The sequence below is a fragment of the Camarhynchus parvulus genome, chromosome 10, assembly GCF_901933205.1.
Source record: "Camarhynchus parvulus chromosome 10, STF_HiC, whole genome shotgun sequence".
Classification (NCBI taxonomy): Eukaryota; Metazoa; Chordata; class Aves; order Passeriformes; family Thraupidae; genus Camarhynchus; species Camarhynchus parvulus.
This window is the reverse complement of record NC_044580.1, coordinates 2,454,302-2,467,935: the sequence shown is the minus strand read 5'-3', so window position 1 is coordinate 2,467,935 and position 13,634 is coordinate 2,454,302. Positions and strand designations below refer to the sequence as shown.

Here is a 13,634-nt window from a genome sequence, read left to right as displayed (position 1 = left end):
AAAGCATCCCTGCGCCACTTCACTGTGAGGATCCACCATGGGATAAAGCCCCTTTTATTTGTACGACCAAATCAATATTTGACTGGCCACATATAAAATATCCTTGGAAACCTGTGCAAAGGATGATTTATGTACAATATTGCTCATAAAAATACACAGCATCAACAGAAGATGCTTAAACCCAAGGTGGATCCACAGCATGGGCAAGGGGTGCTGGTTTTAAGCTGAGAGAGGTCTAGTTAGGTTAGATACAAGGAAAAAATTATTTACAATGAGGGTGGTGAGGCCCTGGTGTAGGTTGCCCAGAAAAGCTGTAGCTGCCCCATCGCTGGAAGTGTCCAAAGCCAGGTTGGACACAGAGCTTGGAGCAAGGTAGGATACAGGAAGATGTCCCTGCTCATGGCTGGGGCTGGAATTAAATAGTCTTTAAGATCCCTTTCAGCCCAAAACACTTCATGATTCCAAAAAAGCAGCACAGGTGAAATACGTGATTTAAACCATCAATCTCCTCAAACCCCGAGACAGGCTGCTGAGGCTCCCTGACGGCAGAAATCATGGCTGGGGTGGGGGGCTGTAAAGCCTGAAGGCTGGGACAGAAATGATTTGCGGTGGGGAGCTGCAGGGGTTTCCGTACTTTATGAGAAGAGAACGAGGGAAGGGTGGACTGCCGGGGGAGGCTGTGGGGCAGCGGGGGGAACGCCGTGAGGGCGGGCCCGAGCTGCCATTTCGCGGCCGCCCGGCCCCCCGCTGTCGGGCGGTGCCGCCTCCCTCAGGCTCAGGCGCGACATGGCGGCGGCGCGGGCGCTGCAGCTGTCGCTGCTCCGGCTGCTGCTGCTCCCGCCGCTGCTGCTGCCGGGCCCGGCGGGGGCCGTGTGGCCGCAGCCCCAGGCCCAGAGCTTCCCGCCCGGCGGCGGCCGCTGCCCGGTGCTGGCCCGCGGGTTCCGCTTCGCCGTGGCGGACGGCTCGGCCGTGGGGCTGGGGTGCGCCGTGCTGGACGCCGCCTTCCAGCGGTACTGGCCGCTGCTCTTCGGCCGTCCCACCGGTGAGGGCCGCGGCGGGCGCTGACCCTTTTTCTCCGTGGCTTTGAGCTTAATAGTCCCGCACACCCACGCTAATTTTGGGGTCAGACAGCGGGGTTTGGTGGCCGTCTGCCTCCCCTCAGTTCTGCGGCGGCAGGTGGGGTGGGAGTTGTGGCTTGGATGCAGTCTGGTGGCAAGGGCAGCGATGGGTGGGGATTTGGAGCGCAATGCCTATAGCAAGTGTGGAAGGAATCTAATCGAGTTTGGCACAGCACTAGTTGTCCTTCTGCCAGGATTTCGGCTCTCACTATCAAGAGTTTTCCCTGTTTCATTTTTTGCTTCCTCCGGGTAGTGTTAATCTCTCCATTGCTTCATTTCACTTCCTTCTCTTGTGGCTGCAGGGAGAGCTGCTCCCACTCTTGCAGCCATTCCTGCTTCAGGGTTACTGCTCCGTCTTGGCTGTTCTCATTCGTAGCAACTCTTGGTGTGAGGTCTCACCTTGAGGAAAGACTTGCTGCTTTGTGTGTGTTCTTCCAAGTACATACTTGTGCCACGGGACACCTCTGCCAAAGTGGAGCTGCTAAAAGTCCTGAGGCAGCATGGCTTTTCTGCCAGGGAGGGATTAGCTCCTGGATTCATCCTGAAATTGTAGGCTAAGATGAGGAAAGGCAAAAACTTTGAGAGTCTGGATATGCTATGGGACAGGCTCTAAAGGTTTCTTGAACCCAGACTTCTTCATGACAGCACCCATTGCTTGCCTGGGATGAGCTGCAGGAAATCTCTTGGCTGTGGAGCCGACGTGCGGGGACGTTCAGTAGATGCGTGGGTCTGCTGCAGCCTGAAGTGCTATATGCAGGGAGTATGAAGCACTTCATTCATCAAAAAGAGCTAGTAACTCTGCTCCCGAGTGTTTTAAATGTCAGTGTGAACTCTGTCACTGCTGATCAAAGCAGAGAAGGGTGGCAGTGTTGGAAGCCGCTTGGCTTTGTCTTGAGTACATCATACTTTGAAAAAAGCAGGTTTGAAACAGAGAACCCTTTGGCTTATTTTATTTCTTCAACTCTTGTGAGTAGAAGTAGAAATAAATTTTGATTTGAGAGCCAAAAAGACTCCTCTTGGTTCTCTTTTGCTGCTAGGAACTAAAAACAGCTGATCTAATTATTCACGCTCTCCTGTTCCACTCAGAGGGGAAATGTGACCATCAAATCACTTGGAGCAACACTGCGATCACAAGATCCAGCTCACACTCATCACTTTCCATATGCCCTGCTTTCTGATGTTCAAGCTACACAAATTATTTTAAGGCCTTTTTTCCCCTCTTTTCCTTCGGTGTGTTTTTTTTTTTTTTTTTTTTTTTCCACATGGGCGGTGAGTAAGAACAGGCAGCGGAAACCTTGGATGAAAGGAAATCATTTGTATTAATAGAGGAAATAAATGGAAACCATTTTCTGGCTGCGCTGCCTTGCAGGTGTGGTTGGTGGCGGTGTCTGTCTGCACCTGGGCCTAGGAGGCTGTGTTTGGGTTGGGAAGCACCTCACCCAGCAGGTTCAAACACGGTGTGTGATGGTGGGACCAATTCTGTTGAGGCTCCTCAGCAGAATGAGTGCTCCCAGGCCTGAGAGCGGCTGTTCCCGATGAACTGCTGCCTTCCCGAGCAGAGGGAGCAGGTCTTGCTGTGCTGCTTGCACATCTGTGAGGTTGCCTTGGCTACCAGCTTGTCTGCAACCGAGAGGAAAGCTCAAAACAGGGCTGGCTTCAAGCTGTTTTCCTTCTCTCCGCAGAGGTTTCGTCATCCCTTCATGGAGAAATTGGGATTTCTGTGAGCTCCTGCAAGCTGTGGAGCAGGGGCTCTCTGCATTTCTCTGAAATGCTGTCCGTGCCACAGTCTCTCTGGAAACTTCTTGGTGCTCTTGGCTCATTCAAAGCCAAGCTCTTTATTTTCAGTGACCACACTGAGCGTTGGCTGTTCCTGGGAATGCTGTGGGGGTGTAGGTATGGACCTTGGCTGGGATGAGCAGGGTCCCACCCTGCTGCCCCATGCTCCTTCTGGCAGCTGACTGCTCTAAGTCCATTGCACCCCAACGAAGGTTGAGTATCCATTTGGAATGGGGGAGTGACTCAAGTGAGAATTCAGGCTTGTGCATCCTTGGAAGTGCTTTTCAGTTAGGGAAGTGTGCCCAGAGCTCCTACTTGAGGTCTAAATGTGACTGGGTTCATTTCTCTGGCTGCTACACCTGGGACCTGCTCTGCAGAAGGTGAAGTCAGTTGGGAGCTTTTCTGAGCTGGGTGAGACCTTTTGATTGCCTCTAACTCAGCCCAGTTTAACAGATTCATTCTCCACCCTTTTTTTAAAGTTTTCTTTGCCTTTTCCAAGAAGTTTGGGTAGAGCAGAGCTCTTGGGCTTGTAGTTTTTTGCAGTGCTGGGAGATCTTGGAAACAAGAAGCTCTTGACCCTCATGGAGGGGCTTTCACTAGTCATGGCTGTAGCATAAGAGCCAGGGCTGGTGTCCAGGAAGCCTCAGGGGCTGCTGCTAGTCCATATTCTGATGTTTCTCCTCTCTTGTGTGCTTCTTTAAGTTTCCTTTTGGGCTTCCTCACAGGTTTGGATCAACTCATGTTCTCCTGTTTGGCTTTGTTGAAATTATCCCCTGCTGAGCACCGTGCTGTTTTGGGGTGCAGGAAGGGGTGCCTGTGTCTGCCTCCATCCCTAGCTGGGCTGGGAGGATGGTGGTGGGCTTGGAAGCAGGGAGAAGAGCTGGGATGGGGTTGATGTGCATGGTCTGTGTTCTTTGCAGAGAATGAGCCTTCCTGGGAAACACCCTGCACCAAGCTTCTCGTCCATGTTTCCACTCCGGGCTGTGATGGGTTTCCCAGCCTGGACTCCAATGAGAGCTGTAAGTGTCAGGGTTGGGAGCAGGAGGGAACGTGGCTGTTTCTGTGCCTGTCACTGAGAAGTAGCACTGTGCAGTTACCCTTGGATTTGAGGAGTGCACCAATTCCCTGCTCTTGTGACACTGGGGCAGGGCAGGAGGGACATACCTGAGGGTGCTGATAAAGCAGTGGAGAGAGGATTAAAACAGCAAGAGGGGGCCAAAATTCAGTTCTCTGGGGTCTGAGGGTGCAGTTCTGAGCCCTGCCCAGTGCTGTTGTGGCAGTGTGGGACATCCATCCCCCTGATGCTATTTTTCAGATAAGCTGTCTGTCTCCAAAGGCTCCATGCTGCTCTCAGCAGAGACCGTCTGGGGAGCTCTCCGAGGTGAGCTGTGCTTCCCACAGGGCATTCCCACTCTCCCTGCCTCGGGCCTGTGGGGATGTCTCCAGTGCCTCTCTCTTTCCATAGACTTTATTAATTGAGCTCTGCTCCTTTGGGGGTGTCTGTGCTGAGAAAGGGGCTGTGTGTTTTCCTGCAGGCCTGGAAACATTCAGCCAGCTTGTTGGGAGAGATGAGAATGGCACGGTGAGTCCTGGCCTCATCCCCTGGGAGCAGGCAGCTCTCCATAGTGCCCCAGCCTCTATGGGGACAAGCTGAGGGTTGCTGGGATGCTTGGGATGAGTGGGCACAGCCTTGCAAGGGCCAAGTCGAAATTCATGGATCCAGCCAGATCCCTGCCTTCTGAGAGGGTAAAGAAGTGCTGCAGCTCTTTCTGGACACTTTGCACTCTGGGCAGTGAGGGCACCTCTGTCCTGCCAGCCCGGGGGACAATGGTGACCCTCACTGTCTCTTGCTAATGGCCATTTGTCCAACATCCTGCTCACATCTTCCTCGTGTCTTCTGTGTGCAGTACTACATCAATGAGACAGAAATTGTGGACTTTCCCCGCTTCCCTCACCGGGGACTGTTGCTGGACACCTCTCGACACTACCTGCCTCTGAAAGCTATCCTGGAAACTCTGGTAGGGCACCTGTGCTGAGAGATGAGATGGTTTAATTGTGTGTCCCTTCCCCTGTGACAACTGAGCTCCCTTGTTTGGGTGATTTCTCAGCTGCCTTTGTTAGTAAGTACACCCTGAGGTATTTTGGATTCCTGCAGTCCAGGTTACTCTCCAGGGCTGAGTTGTTTCTAAGGCAAGGGAAAACACTGGCAAAGGTGGGTGGTTGTTCTATGCTCATCCCAAGAATTAAACTTCCAGATCTCCACCAGTGGCTCAGTTACAGGGAGAACAGGGATTTTACTAAGCAGAAGTATTCTTGGCCCTGTGCAGCTTTTGTGTTTAGAGGGCGGTGTCTGAATCCCTCTTGGATCTTGGGGAGCATTTAGGGACTCTGCCTTGTCCTTTGGGAGCTGGAGGAACTTGTTCTCTATCTGTGGCAAGCTGGGTGACCTTTCAGAAGGGATGGGACGTGTTTCATCTTTGTCCTGTTCCTTCCCAGGACGTCATGGCTTACAACAAGTTCAATGTCTTTCACTGGCACATTGTGGATGACCCATCTTTCCCCTATGAGAGTTCCACATTCCCAGAGCTCAGCAAGCAGGTAATGATCACCAAAGCCCAGCTCAGGTGAGCAGATCCCTGCTCCTGAGCAGGGCACTGAGCTTTCCTGTGTCCTAGGGAGCCTTCAATGCCATGACCCACGTGTACACAGCCAGTGACGTGCGCAGTGTGATCGAGTACGCGCGGCTGCGCGGCATCAGAGTCATCGCCGAGTTCGACACCCCCGGCCACACCCTCTCCTGGGGCCCAGGTGAGGAGCACACCCTGCCTGCTGCTGCTCTGAGGGGACTTGGTGCTGTCCCAGGGGCAGGAATGGGTGCTGCAATGTGGACCCTAAAAGCTGAGTGTGGGCAGCACTGTCCCACAGGCTGGCTTTGATGAGGAGCAAACTGTTATTTGGGGGATGTGGGACTCAGTGGTCCAACTTCTAGAGCAAAATCCAAAGGGAAACATTTCCATCTTTTCTTGGGTCCAAGCTGGGTGATTTTTTTGTGGGAGCATCTGCTCTGTCAAAACTAAGATCATGGCTTATTGCAAGAATCTTGTGTTTAACTGAGAGTACAGCTGGCCAAGCTTCCTTGCTCTGCTCAGCTGTGTCCCAGTGCTGACACACTGCTTATCTACTCAGGGACTGTGCCTCCTCTTCTATGTCTAGAAGTGCAAGAAGCTCCAGAAAAACATTCCATTCTCTTTTTCTCTCCTTTCCCTGCTTCCAAATGCCAGGGCCCATGTTAGAATTCTCCAGCTGTGTGGTCACAGCTGGAGCTGTGGCTGTGCCTCCTTCCCTGTCCCCTGACAGGCCCTGAGTTGTGCTGAGGGGCATTGTAGAGGATGATATGGCCATACTTTGCTCCTTCCTCACCATCCTGCATTTGTTATCATCAGGTGCTCCAGGCCTCCTGACTCCCTGCTATATGGGCGAGGCTCCTTCTGGAGTCTATGGGCCCATCAACCCCATTGTTAACAGCACCTACCAGTTTGTGACCAGTTTGTTCCGAGAGGTCAGCACTGTGTTCCCAGACTTCTTTCTCCACCTTGGTGGTGATGAGGTAGATTTCACGTGCTGGTGAGTTTGAGATCAGTCTGCATGGGGACTGGGGGTAAATATTTGGGATTGGAGTCCCAGCCCGTGGCTTCTTGGTCGTGAGCTTTGGTGTCCTGCTCTCCCAGGCCAGGGGTAGTGGTGGTGCTTGGGGTTTTTGGGATTTCTGTCCTCATGGTGATGCTGAATGTAGGGAGCTACTGGTGCTGGTCCAGCCACAGCTCTGGAATACCTGGGCAAGCCTTGGACTGATGTGGGAGGGACTTGACCATGCCTTGACCTTACTGCAGAGCTCAGGTTGCAATGGTTTTGTTTCTTCTCTTTGGTTCACAGGAAATCCAATCCAGAAATCCGTGCTTTCATGGCTGAGATGGGCCTTGGTCAAGATTACAAAAAATTAGAGTCTTTCTACATCCAGAGGTAAGGACAGGGCATCCAGGGCCTGCTGCTGCACTGTGTGACCAGCTCAAATGTCTTCTGTCTTGGGGACACCAGATGACCTTTCCAGGAGCTTTCCTGTTGGTCATGTCTCCCTGACCCCAAAAGGGAACATTTTAGTGGGAGATTGACCACAAAAAAGCCCGGGGCTGAGGAGAAAGAAGCCCCATAAGGGGCTATGCTCTCTCCCTTCTCCTTCAGAAGCACCTCCACATCCTGCTGAGGGTGTTGGGAATATCTGTGCTACTCCTTAGGCTGTATGTAACCACCAAAGAGGGAATCAGTGCTATCACTGAAAACTTGGTACTTTTCCCACTCCAGGCTTCTGGACATCGTCTCTTCCCTTGGCAAAGGTTATATTGTGTGGCAGGAGGTGTTTGACAACGACGCGAAGGTGAGAGCTGCCTGTGCTGGGGTGAACAGTGCCAGCACCCCTCTGACACACTGGTGTGCTCTGGGGGACTGTGCTGGGGTGAACAGTACCAGCACCCCCTGACACACTGGTGTGCTCTGGGGGACTGTGCTGGGGTGAACAGTGCCAGCACCCCCCTGACACACTGGTGTGCTCTGGGGGGCTGTAGTGGGGTGAACAGTGCCAGCAGCCCCTGACACACTGGTGTGCTCTGGGGGACTGTGCTGGGGATGACAACTGGTGTGCTCTGGGGACTGTGCTGGTGAGCAGCACCCTGACACACTGGTGTGCTCTGGGTGAGAGGAGCTGACAACTTGTGCTCGGGCTGTGCTGGGGTGAACAGTGCCAGCACCCCACCTGGTGTGCTCTGGGGCGTGCTGGGGTGAACGTGCCAGCCCCCTGACACACTGGTGTGCTCTGGGGCTGTGCTGGGACAACTGGTGGGTGTCTAGCTCTGTACACTGGGCTATGGTCAACTGGTGTGCTTGGGGGATTGTCAGTACAGCACCCCCTGACACACTGGTGTGCTCTGGGGGGCTGTGCTGGGACTGATGGGTGTTACTCTGTAATGGGACTATGGTCAATCTCAAGATGGTGCTGCCGATGAGCTGCCCTCATCTTGGCTTTGTCACACTGCTGCCAATGCTCTGCTCCCTCTAGGATGCAGGTTTTAACCCTTCCCAGGACACTCTGCAAATGGCCTTATGTCTCCTTCTGTTGTTCCTGCAAACCAGATGGGAAGTGGCTCAAAAATCAAGCCCAAGTCTGCCTCAGCTTCCTTTTGGGGATGTGGAGGGGTCAGGGCACTCTGCTCAGGGGAGCAGGTGGTGCTTCTGTCACTGCACTGATCCCTGCCCCGTGTTCACCTGTGCTCCTCAGCTGAGGCCTGACACCATCATCCACGTGTGGAAGGAGAACAACCTGCATTACCTGAACGAGATGGCCAATGTCACCAGGTCTGGCTACAGGGCCCTGCTCTCTGCACCCTGGTACCTCAACCGCATCTCCTACGGGCAGGACTGGATAGAAGCCTATAAGGTGGAGCCCTTGATGTTTGAAGGTGTGTTCCTTGTGTCCCCTTTCTGCATGGCAGCTGCCTTGGCACTCAGATGTAGTGCCAGGAGTGGCTGCTTTGCTGTCCCCTCCACAGGCAGCCCTGAGCAGAAGGCCCTGGTGATTGGTGGCGAGGCCTGCATGTGGGGTGAATATGTGGATGTCACCAACCTGACCCCCAGGCTCTGGTAAGGGAGGCCACAGGGAGGTCACTTGTGTTGTGTGAGGCTGGGCTTGCATCCCTTTTCTTTGCCACCGAGTGTCGTGCTGAACTCATGGGTTTGGTCTGCACATGGTGCCTGTCCCTGTCCTCCCTGTGCTGGTAACAGCTTCACTGAGGCTGAAATGGGAGTTTGCAAGTCTGTAACAACCTGCTGCTGCAGCCAGGTTGTGTTTAGCACCCCTCTGTGCTGTCACCCTGGTCTGCTCCTGATGGGCACGTGTCCAGGAGCAGATCTTGGGATACTCCGAAGCCTTTGTGTGTGGAAGGACGGTGATTAGAGAAGTACTTGGGAGTTCAGGGCTTCATGTAAGAATCTTCTGAGCTCCCCCCTGTCCTGACTGCCTGTCCCTTGTCTTCAAGGCCGAGAGCTGGGGCCGTAGCTGAAAGACTCTGGAGCAATAAGACTGTTGGGAACGTGCAAGATGCGTACGCCCGGCTGGCGGAGTTCCGCTGCACGCTGCTCGGGTAACCATCCTGGGGCAGCTGCCCTTGCCCTACTGCTCTGGGCTCAACCCTGGGAGGGCAGGAGGGAGAAGGGCTTGCCCTGCTGCAAAATGACCCTTGTTCCTCTGGAAAGCCCTGGTTTTTGTGCTGCCTGTGCGTGGGCAGAGCCTGCTTTGTGCAGCGCTGGAAGAGCGCTCCTGCTGCTGGCGTAGGCTGGTGGCTCTGGCGAGGAGAGGGCTTTGTGCTGAGGAAGGAGGGGACTTGTCAGCTCTTGCCACTCCTCCTGCAGCACCAGCTTCCCCAGGAAACCTGTCCTCACCCCGTGCTCCCACACATGAGCAAAAAACTGAGTTTATAAGCACAGGATGAAAACCACTCCCTCCTTGTCACACCTGAAACGGGGCACCCACAGCCACCCTGTGCCACTGGAAGCCCTCAGACCTGGTGGTGTCTCTGCCTGTGCCCTCTCCCTGATGCCATCCTTCTGTTCTCTTCCCAGGCGTGGTGTCCAGGCACAGCCTCTCTACGTTGGATACTGTGAGCATGAATTTGGCGGGGTTTGAAGGGAGAGCCCCACTGCCCTGTCTCTGTGCATGCAGGAGGAATGTTCCCCCCTCAGAAGGGCAGAGGGACCCCTTGCCAGCCCACCTTCTGCTCTGGCTTCATTACAATGAACATTTCTTTTGCCTCAGCATGCACTTTTTACCTCTTTTTCTATTTTTATTTCTTTAAATCTATAAATAAATGACCCCAAAGAGGAAAAAGGTGCCTATTCCTGCTCATCTGGGGCTTGGGACACTGTGCAAGGGTTAGCAGGAGATGGGTAGGGCTTGCTCCAGAGATGCTGGTGGAGAAGCATCATCCTGGCAGCTCTGGAGTTGCAGGGTGCCTGCTCAGCTGGATGAACTGTGCTTAGCCTCTGCTGCTGTCCCAGGGTTTGCTTCTGCAGTCACATTGTGCTGTGGGGTCCTGTCCTTGTCCCTTCTCTCTCCTCTGATGGCCAGGCCTGCAAGCCACCACCTCTGCTGCCCTAAACCCTGGTTGCTGCCACCTCCTCTGACTTTTCCTCAGCAGATGACACCCTGGAGCCTCTCTGAGGAGCCCTTGCAAATCTGCTGAGTGGTGCATGGATACTACAAAATCTCTGCTCAGCTCTTCAGGCTGTCACCTCTGCCTGGGATTTGGCCAACTGACCCATCCTCCTCCTGCTCTGTTACTCTCAGGGTGGGGAGCTCAACTCCAGGTCTCCTCCATCCAGAGGGGTTGCTTTCAATGGTGTTTTCCTTGGAGAAGAAACCAGTGGTGCTGCTGTCCCACAGAACTGGGATAGGTGTGATTGTTGTCCTTCCATGGTTGGGATTGCTGTGCTGGAAACGGCATTCAGCTGAAGGCAGGGAATCTGTCAGGGAGAAGTCCTGGCTGGCTGGGACTTGTCTGTGTGTCTTGGTCTTAAGTGAGTGAGATGCACTGTTATGGCTGGAAACCTTTCATGACTGAACTTTAAATTAAAAATAGTGAATTAACAGTTATTACTGCCTCCTATTTTTACAAGTCAGATTTTTTCCTTTTTTTTTTTTTCCCCAGTGTGCTGTATCTTGGCTGGGTGCTTTTGTCACTGCAGGGAGCTGCTGCCAGCAGGGCTGGGGCAAGCAGGACCCTGGCTTTGGGATGAGTGCTCTGTTCAAAAGGATGTTGCTCTGTTCCCACAGATGATGCTATCCCATTCCCTGCCCTCATTCCACCCTCCCTTCTGCCTTGCTGGGCTCCCTTTCTCCCATAACCAGGTGTGAGAGCCCCCAGGGCTTGGGATACCCATGGAGGACCCCCCAACATTGCACCTTCCACTGAAGCCTGGTATTGTGATCCAGGTTAAACATCACCCATGATCCCAGGGTGTCTGCACCAGCATTTTCCCCAACCCACCCTCACGGAGGTGGATCGGTGACGTTTCCAGCCTCGGTCGGGCCGGGATCCCGGGAGCGCCCCGCTCTCCCCGCCGCGGCTTTGCCGGGTGGCCCGTTCCTTCCAGAACATCTATTTTGGTCGTGTAAAACTTGCCGGGGAGCAGGGAACAGGGAACAGGCAGCGTGTGAATCACTCGGGGCCAACGGGTTTAAAAATAAACCCAAGCGGCGGCGAGGAGCAGCCGCCAAGCCCCCGGATTCCGGCAGGATTGTGCTCCACACGTCCCAAACCCACCCGTGGGCACTGGCACCAGCCAGGGGAGTTTATTGGGACACGCTTGCATGGCGGGCACCTGTGTGCATGGTGTGTGTGAGTGCTTGTAAACACGTGTGTGCATCGGGTGTGTGCAATGTGTAAATACTCGGGGTGTGTTATGTGTGTGCTTGTAAATACTTAGGGTGTGTTTGTGTGTGCTTGTAAACACGTGTGTGTGTCAGGTGTGTGCCTGCAGCATGTGTGCAATGTGTAAATACTCGGGGTGTGTTATGTATGTGCTTGTAAACACGTGTGTGTGTCGGTTGTGTGCCTGCAAGCGTGTGTGCGATGTGTAAATACTCGGGGTGTGTTATGTGTGTGCTTGTAAATACTTGGGGTGTGTTTGTGTGTGCTTGTAAACACGTGTGCATTGTGGGCATCGTGTGTGTGTGCTTGTAAACGTGTCTGATTGTGAGCACGCACTTGCACACACATGATTGTGGGTCCTCACATCCACTCGTGCACTCACATGCATTGAGGGCCCTTGCTCGTGTGCACTCACACACATGCACAAATGCACTCGCTCACACATGCATGTGGGTCCTTGCACACATCCACTCATGCACAAACTTGCACACACATGCATATAGGTGCTTGCATGCATACACTTGTGTACATGCCTGCACACCTGTCCATATGGATCCTTGCACACTTGCACACGTGTGCATGTGTGTCCTTGGCCTCATGCACATACTTGCACTCATGTGTACACACACACACTTGCACTCATGAGCAAGGGAGTGCTTGCACACACGTGCATATAGGCCATTGCATACATGTGCATATGGGTCCTTGCAAGCCCATACATTCTTGTACATGCTTGCACACACATGCACACCTGCACACACACGTGCAAATGCCCCCACACATCATTGCCCAGACCCACACGTGCTGTGCATGCCCTTGCATGCACTTACACACTCATGTACACTCTTGCAGCCCCTATATGTTCTTGCACACGCTTGAACATGCATGCACACGTTTGTGCAGACTTGCACATGCCTGCACATGTGTTCACACATGCGTGTACACAGTGGCACACGCTCACACCCCTTTGCACACTCACAAGCCCCTGCACGCACGAGGCAGCGCGCCGGGGAAGCCAGGCTTCCCCCCACCTGGCTGCTGCTTTGGGACTAATTAATTAATTAACGACAACACCAGGTATTAAAGCTGCTCAGTCTAATTACAGATCTTTCGGGGTGACATGGGATGCAGGAGGGAAGTGCTCTCCTCCTCCCCCTTCTGGGGCAGCCCCAGGGGGGGCAACAGGGGCAGTGTGGGGTCCATGGAGGCACAAAACTCAACAAAGTGTTCAAATTGACCCTTTTTGAGCTCTTCTGTGTGTTTAAACCCTGCTCTGAGGCGGGGAGCAGAGAGCGGTTAAGTCTGGATGCTACTAAAGGGGTGCAGGGGGGAAGGTGGGAGGCTGCTCTGCTCCTTGGACAGCCCTGGCTGGGGTTTGGGGGATGATGGGGGGCAAAAGGGGGGATGGAGGGGGTGAGGGAGTGGAGGCGGGATGGAGGTGCTGGGGGATGATGGGGAGATGGGGGAAAGGGAGGGACATAGGTGGTCATGGGGGTGATGGGGGATGAGGGGAAGGGGGGTACATGGGGGGATATGAGGGGGATGGGGGCTGGCAGGGCATGACAGGGGGTTATGGGGGTCATAGGAAGTGATGGGAGGGATGGGGAGGGAGACCGGGGGTGATGGAGAGGATGGGGGTGATGGAGATGGTGGGGAGTGATGGAGATGGTGGGGGGTGATGGGAGGTGATGGGGACGATGGGGATGATGAGGGAGGGTGATGGAGGTGATGGGGGTGATGGCGGTGATAGGGGTTATGGGGATGTTGGGAGGTGATGGGGGGTGATAAGGATTCTGGTGGTGGGGGGGTGCGGGGAGATGTGTGATGGTAATGACGGGGGCTGATGGAGGATGATGGGGGTGACGGGGGTGACGGGGGCCGAATGGGGAGACACAGGGGGGCGATGGACGGGACGGTGACGAGGCGGGGGGTCCGGGGTGAGCCCGGTAGGGCGCAGCAGTGGGTGGAGCCGGGACGCGCCCCGCCCCTCTATCCGCCCCGCGGTTCTGATTGGCCACCGCCCCCTCATTATGCTAATACAGCACCCCTGGGCGGGGCCGTCCGGCTGACGTCACGGGCCCGCTGGCGGGCGCGGGCCGAGCCGAGCCGAGCCGAGAGGTGCCGAGCGGGGCGGTGCCGAGCGGTGCCGAGGCGAGCCGAGCGGTGCCGAGTGGTGCCGAGCGGTGCCGGGCGGTGCCGAGCGGTGCCGGGCGGTGCCGAGCGGTGCCGGTCGGGCGGGGCGGGGCGCGGAACGGGCCATGGC

At 54.8% G+C, this 13,634-nt stretch overlaps 1 protein-coding gene across 1 annotated transcript; it reads left to right on the top strand.

Moving 5' to 3' along the window:
• Positions 1–776: 776 nt before the first annotated feature.
• On the top strand, positions 777–10,593 carry HEXA (hexosaminidase subunit alpha). Its single transcript, XM_030955167.1, has 14 exons — positions 777–1,042; positions 3,815–3,913; positions 4,210–4,275; positions 4,430–4,476; positions 4,802–4,912; positions 5,391–5,492; positions 5,570–5,702; positions 6,338–6,518; positions 6,828–6,914; positions 7,254–7,326; positions 8,224–8,404; positions 8,495–8,585; positions 8,981–9,085; positions 9,564–10,593. The coding sequence occupies exons 1-14, from the start codon at positions 787–789 to the stop codon at positions 9,625–9,627; spliced, it is 1,596 nt and encodes a 531-aa protein (XP_030811027.1). The 5' UTR covers positions 777–786; the 3' UTR covers positions 9,628–10,593.
• Positions 10,594–13,634: the final 3,041 nt, after the last annotated feature.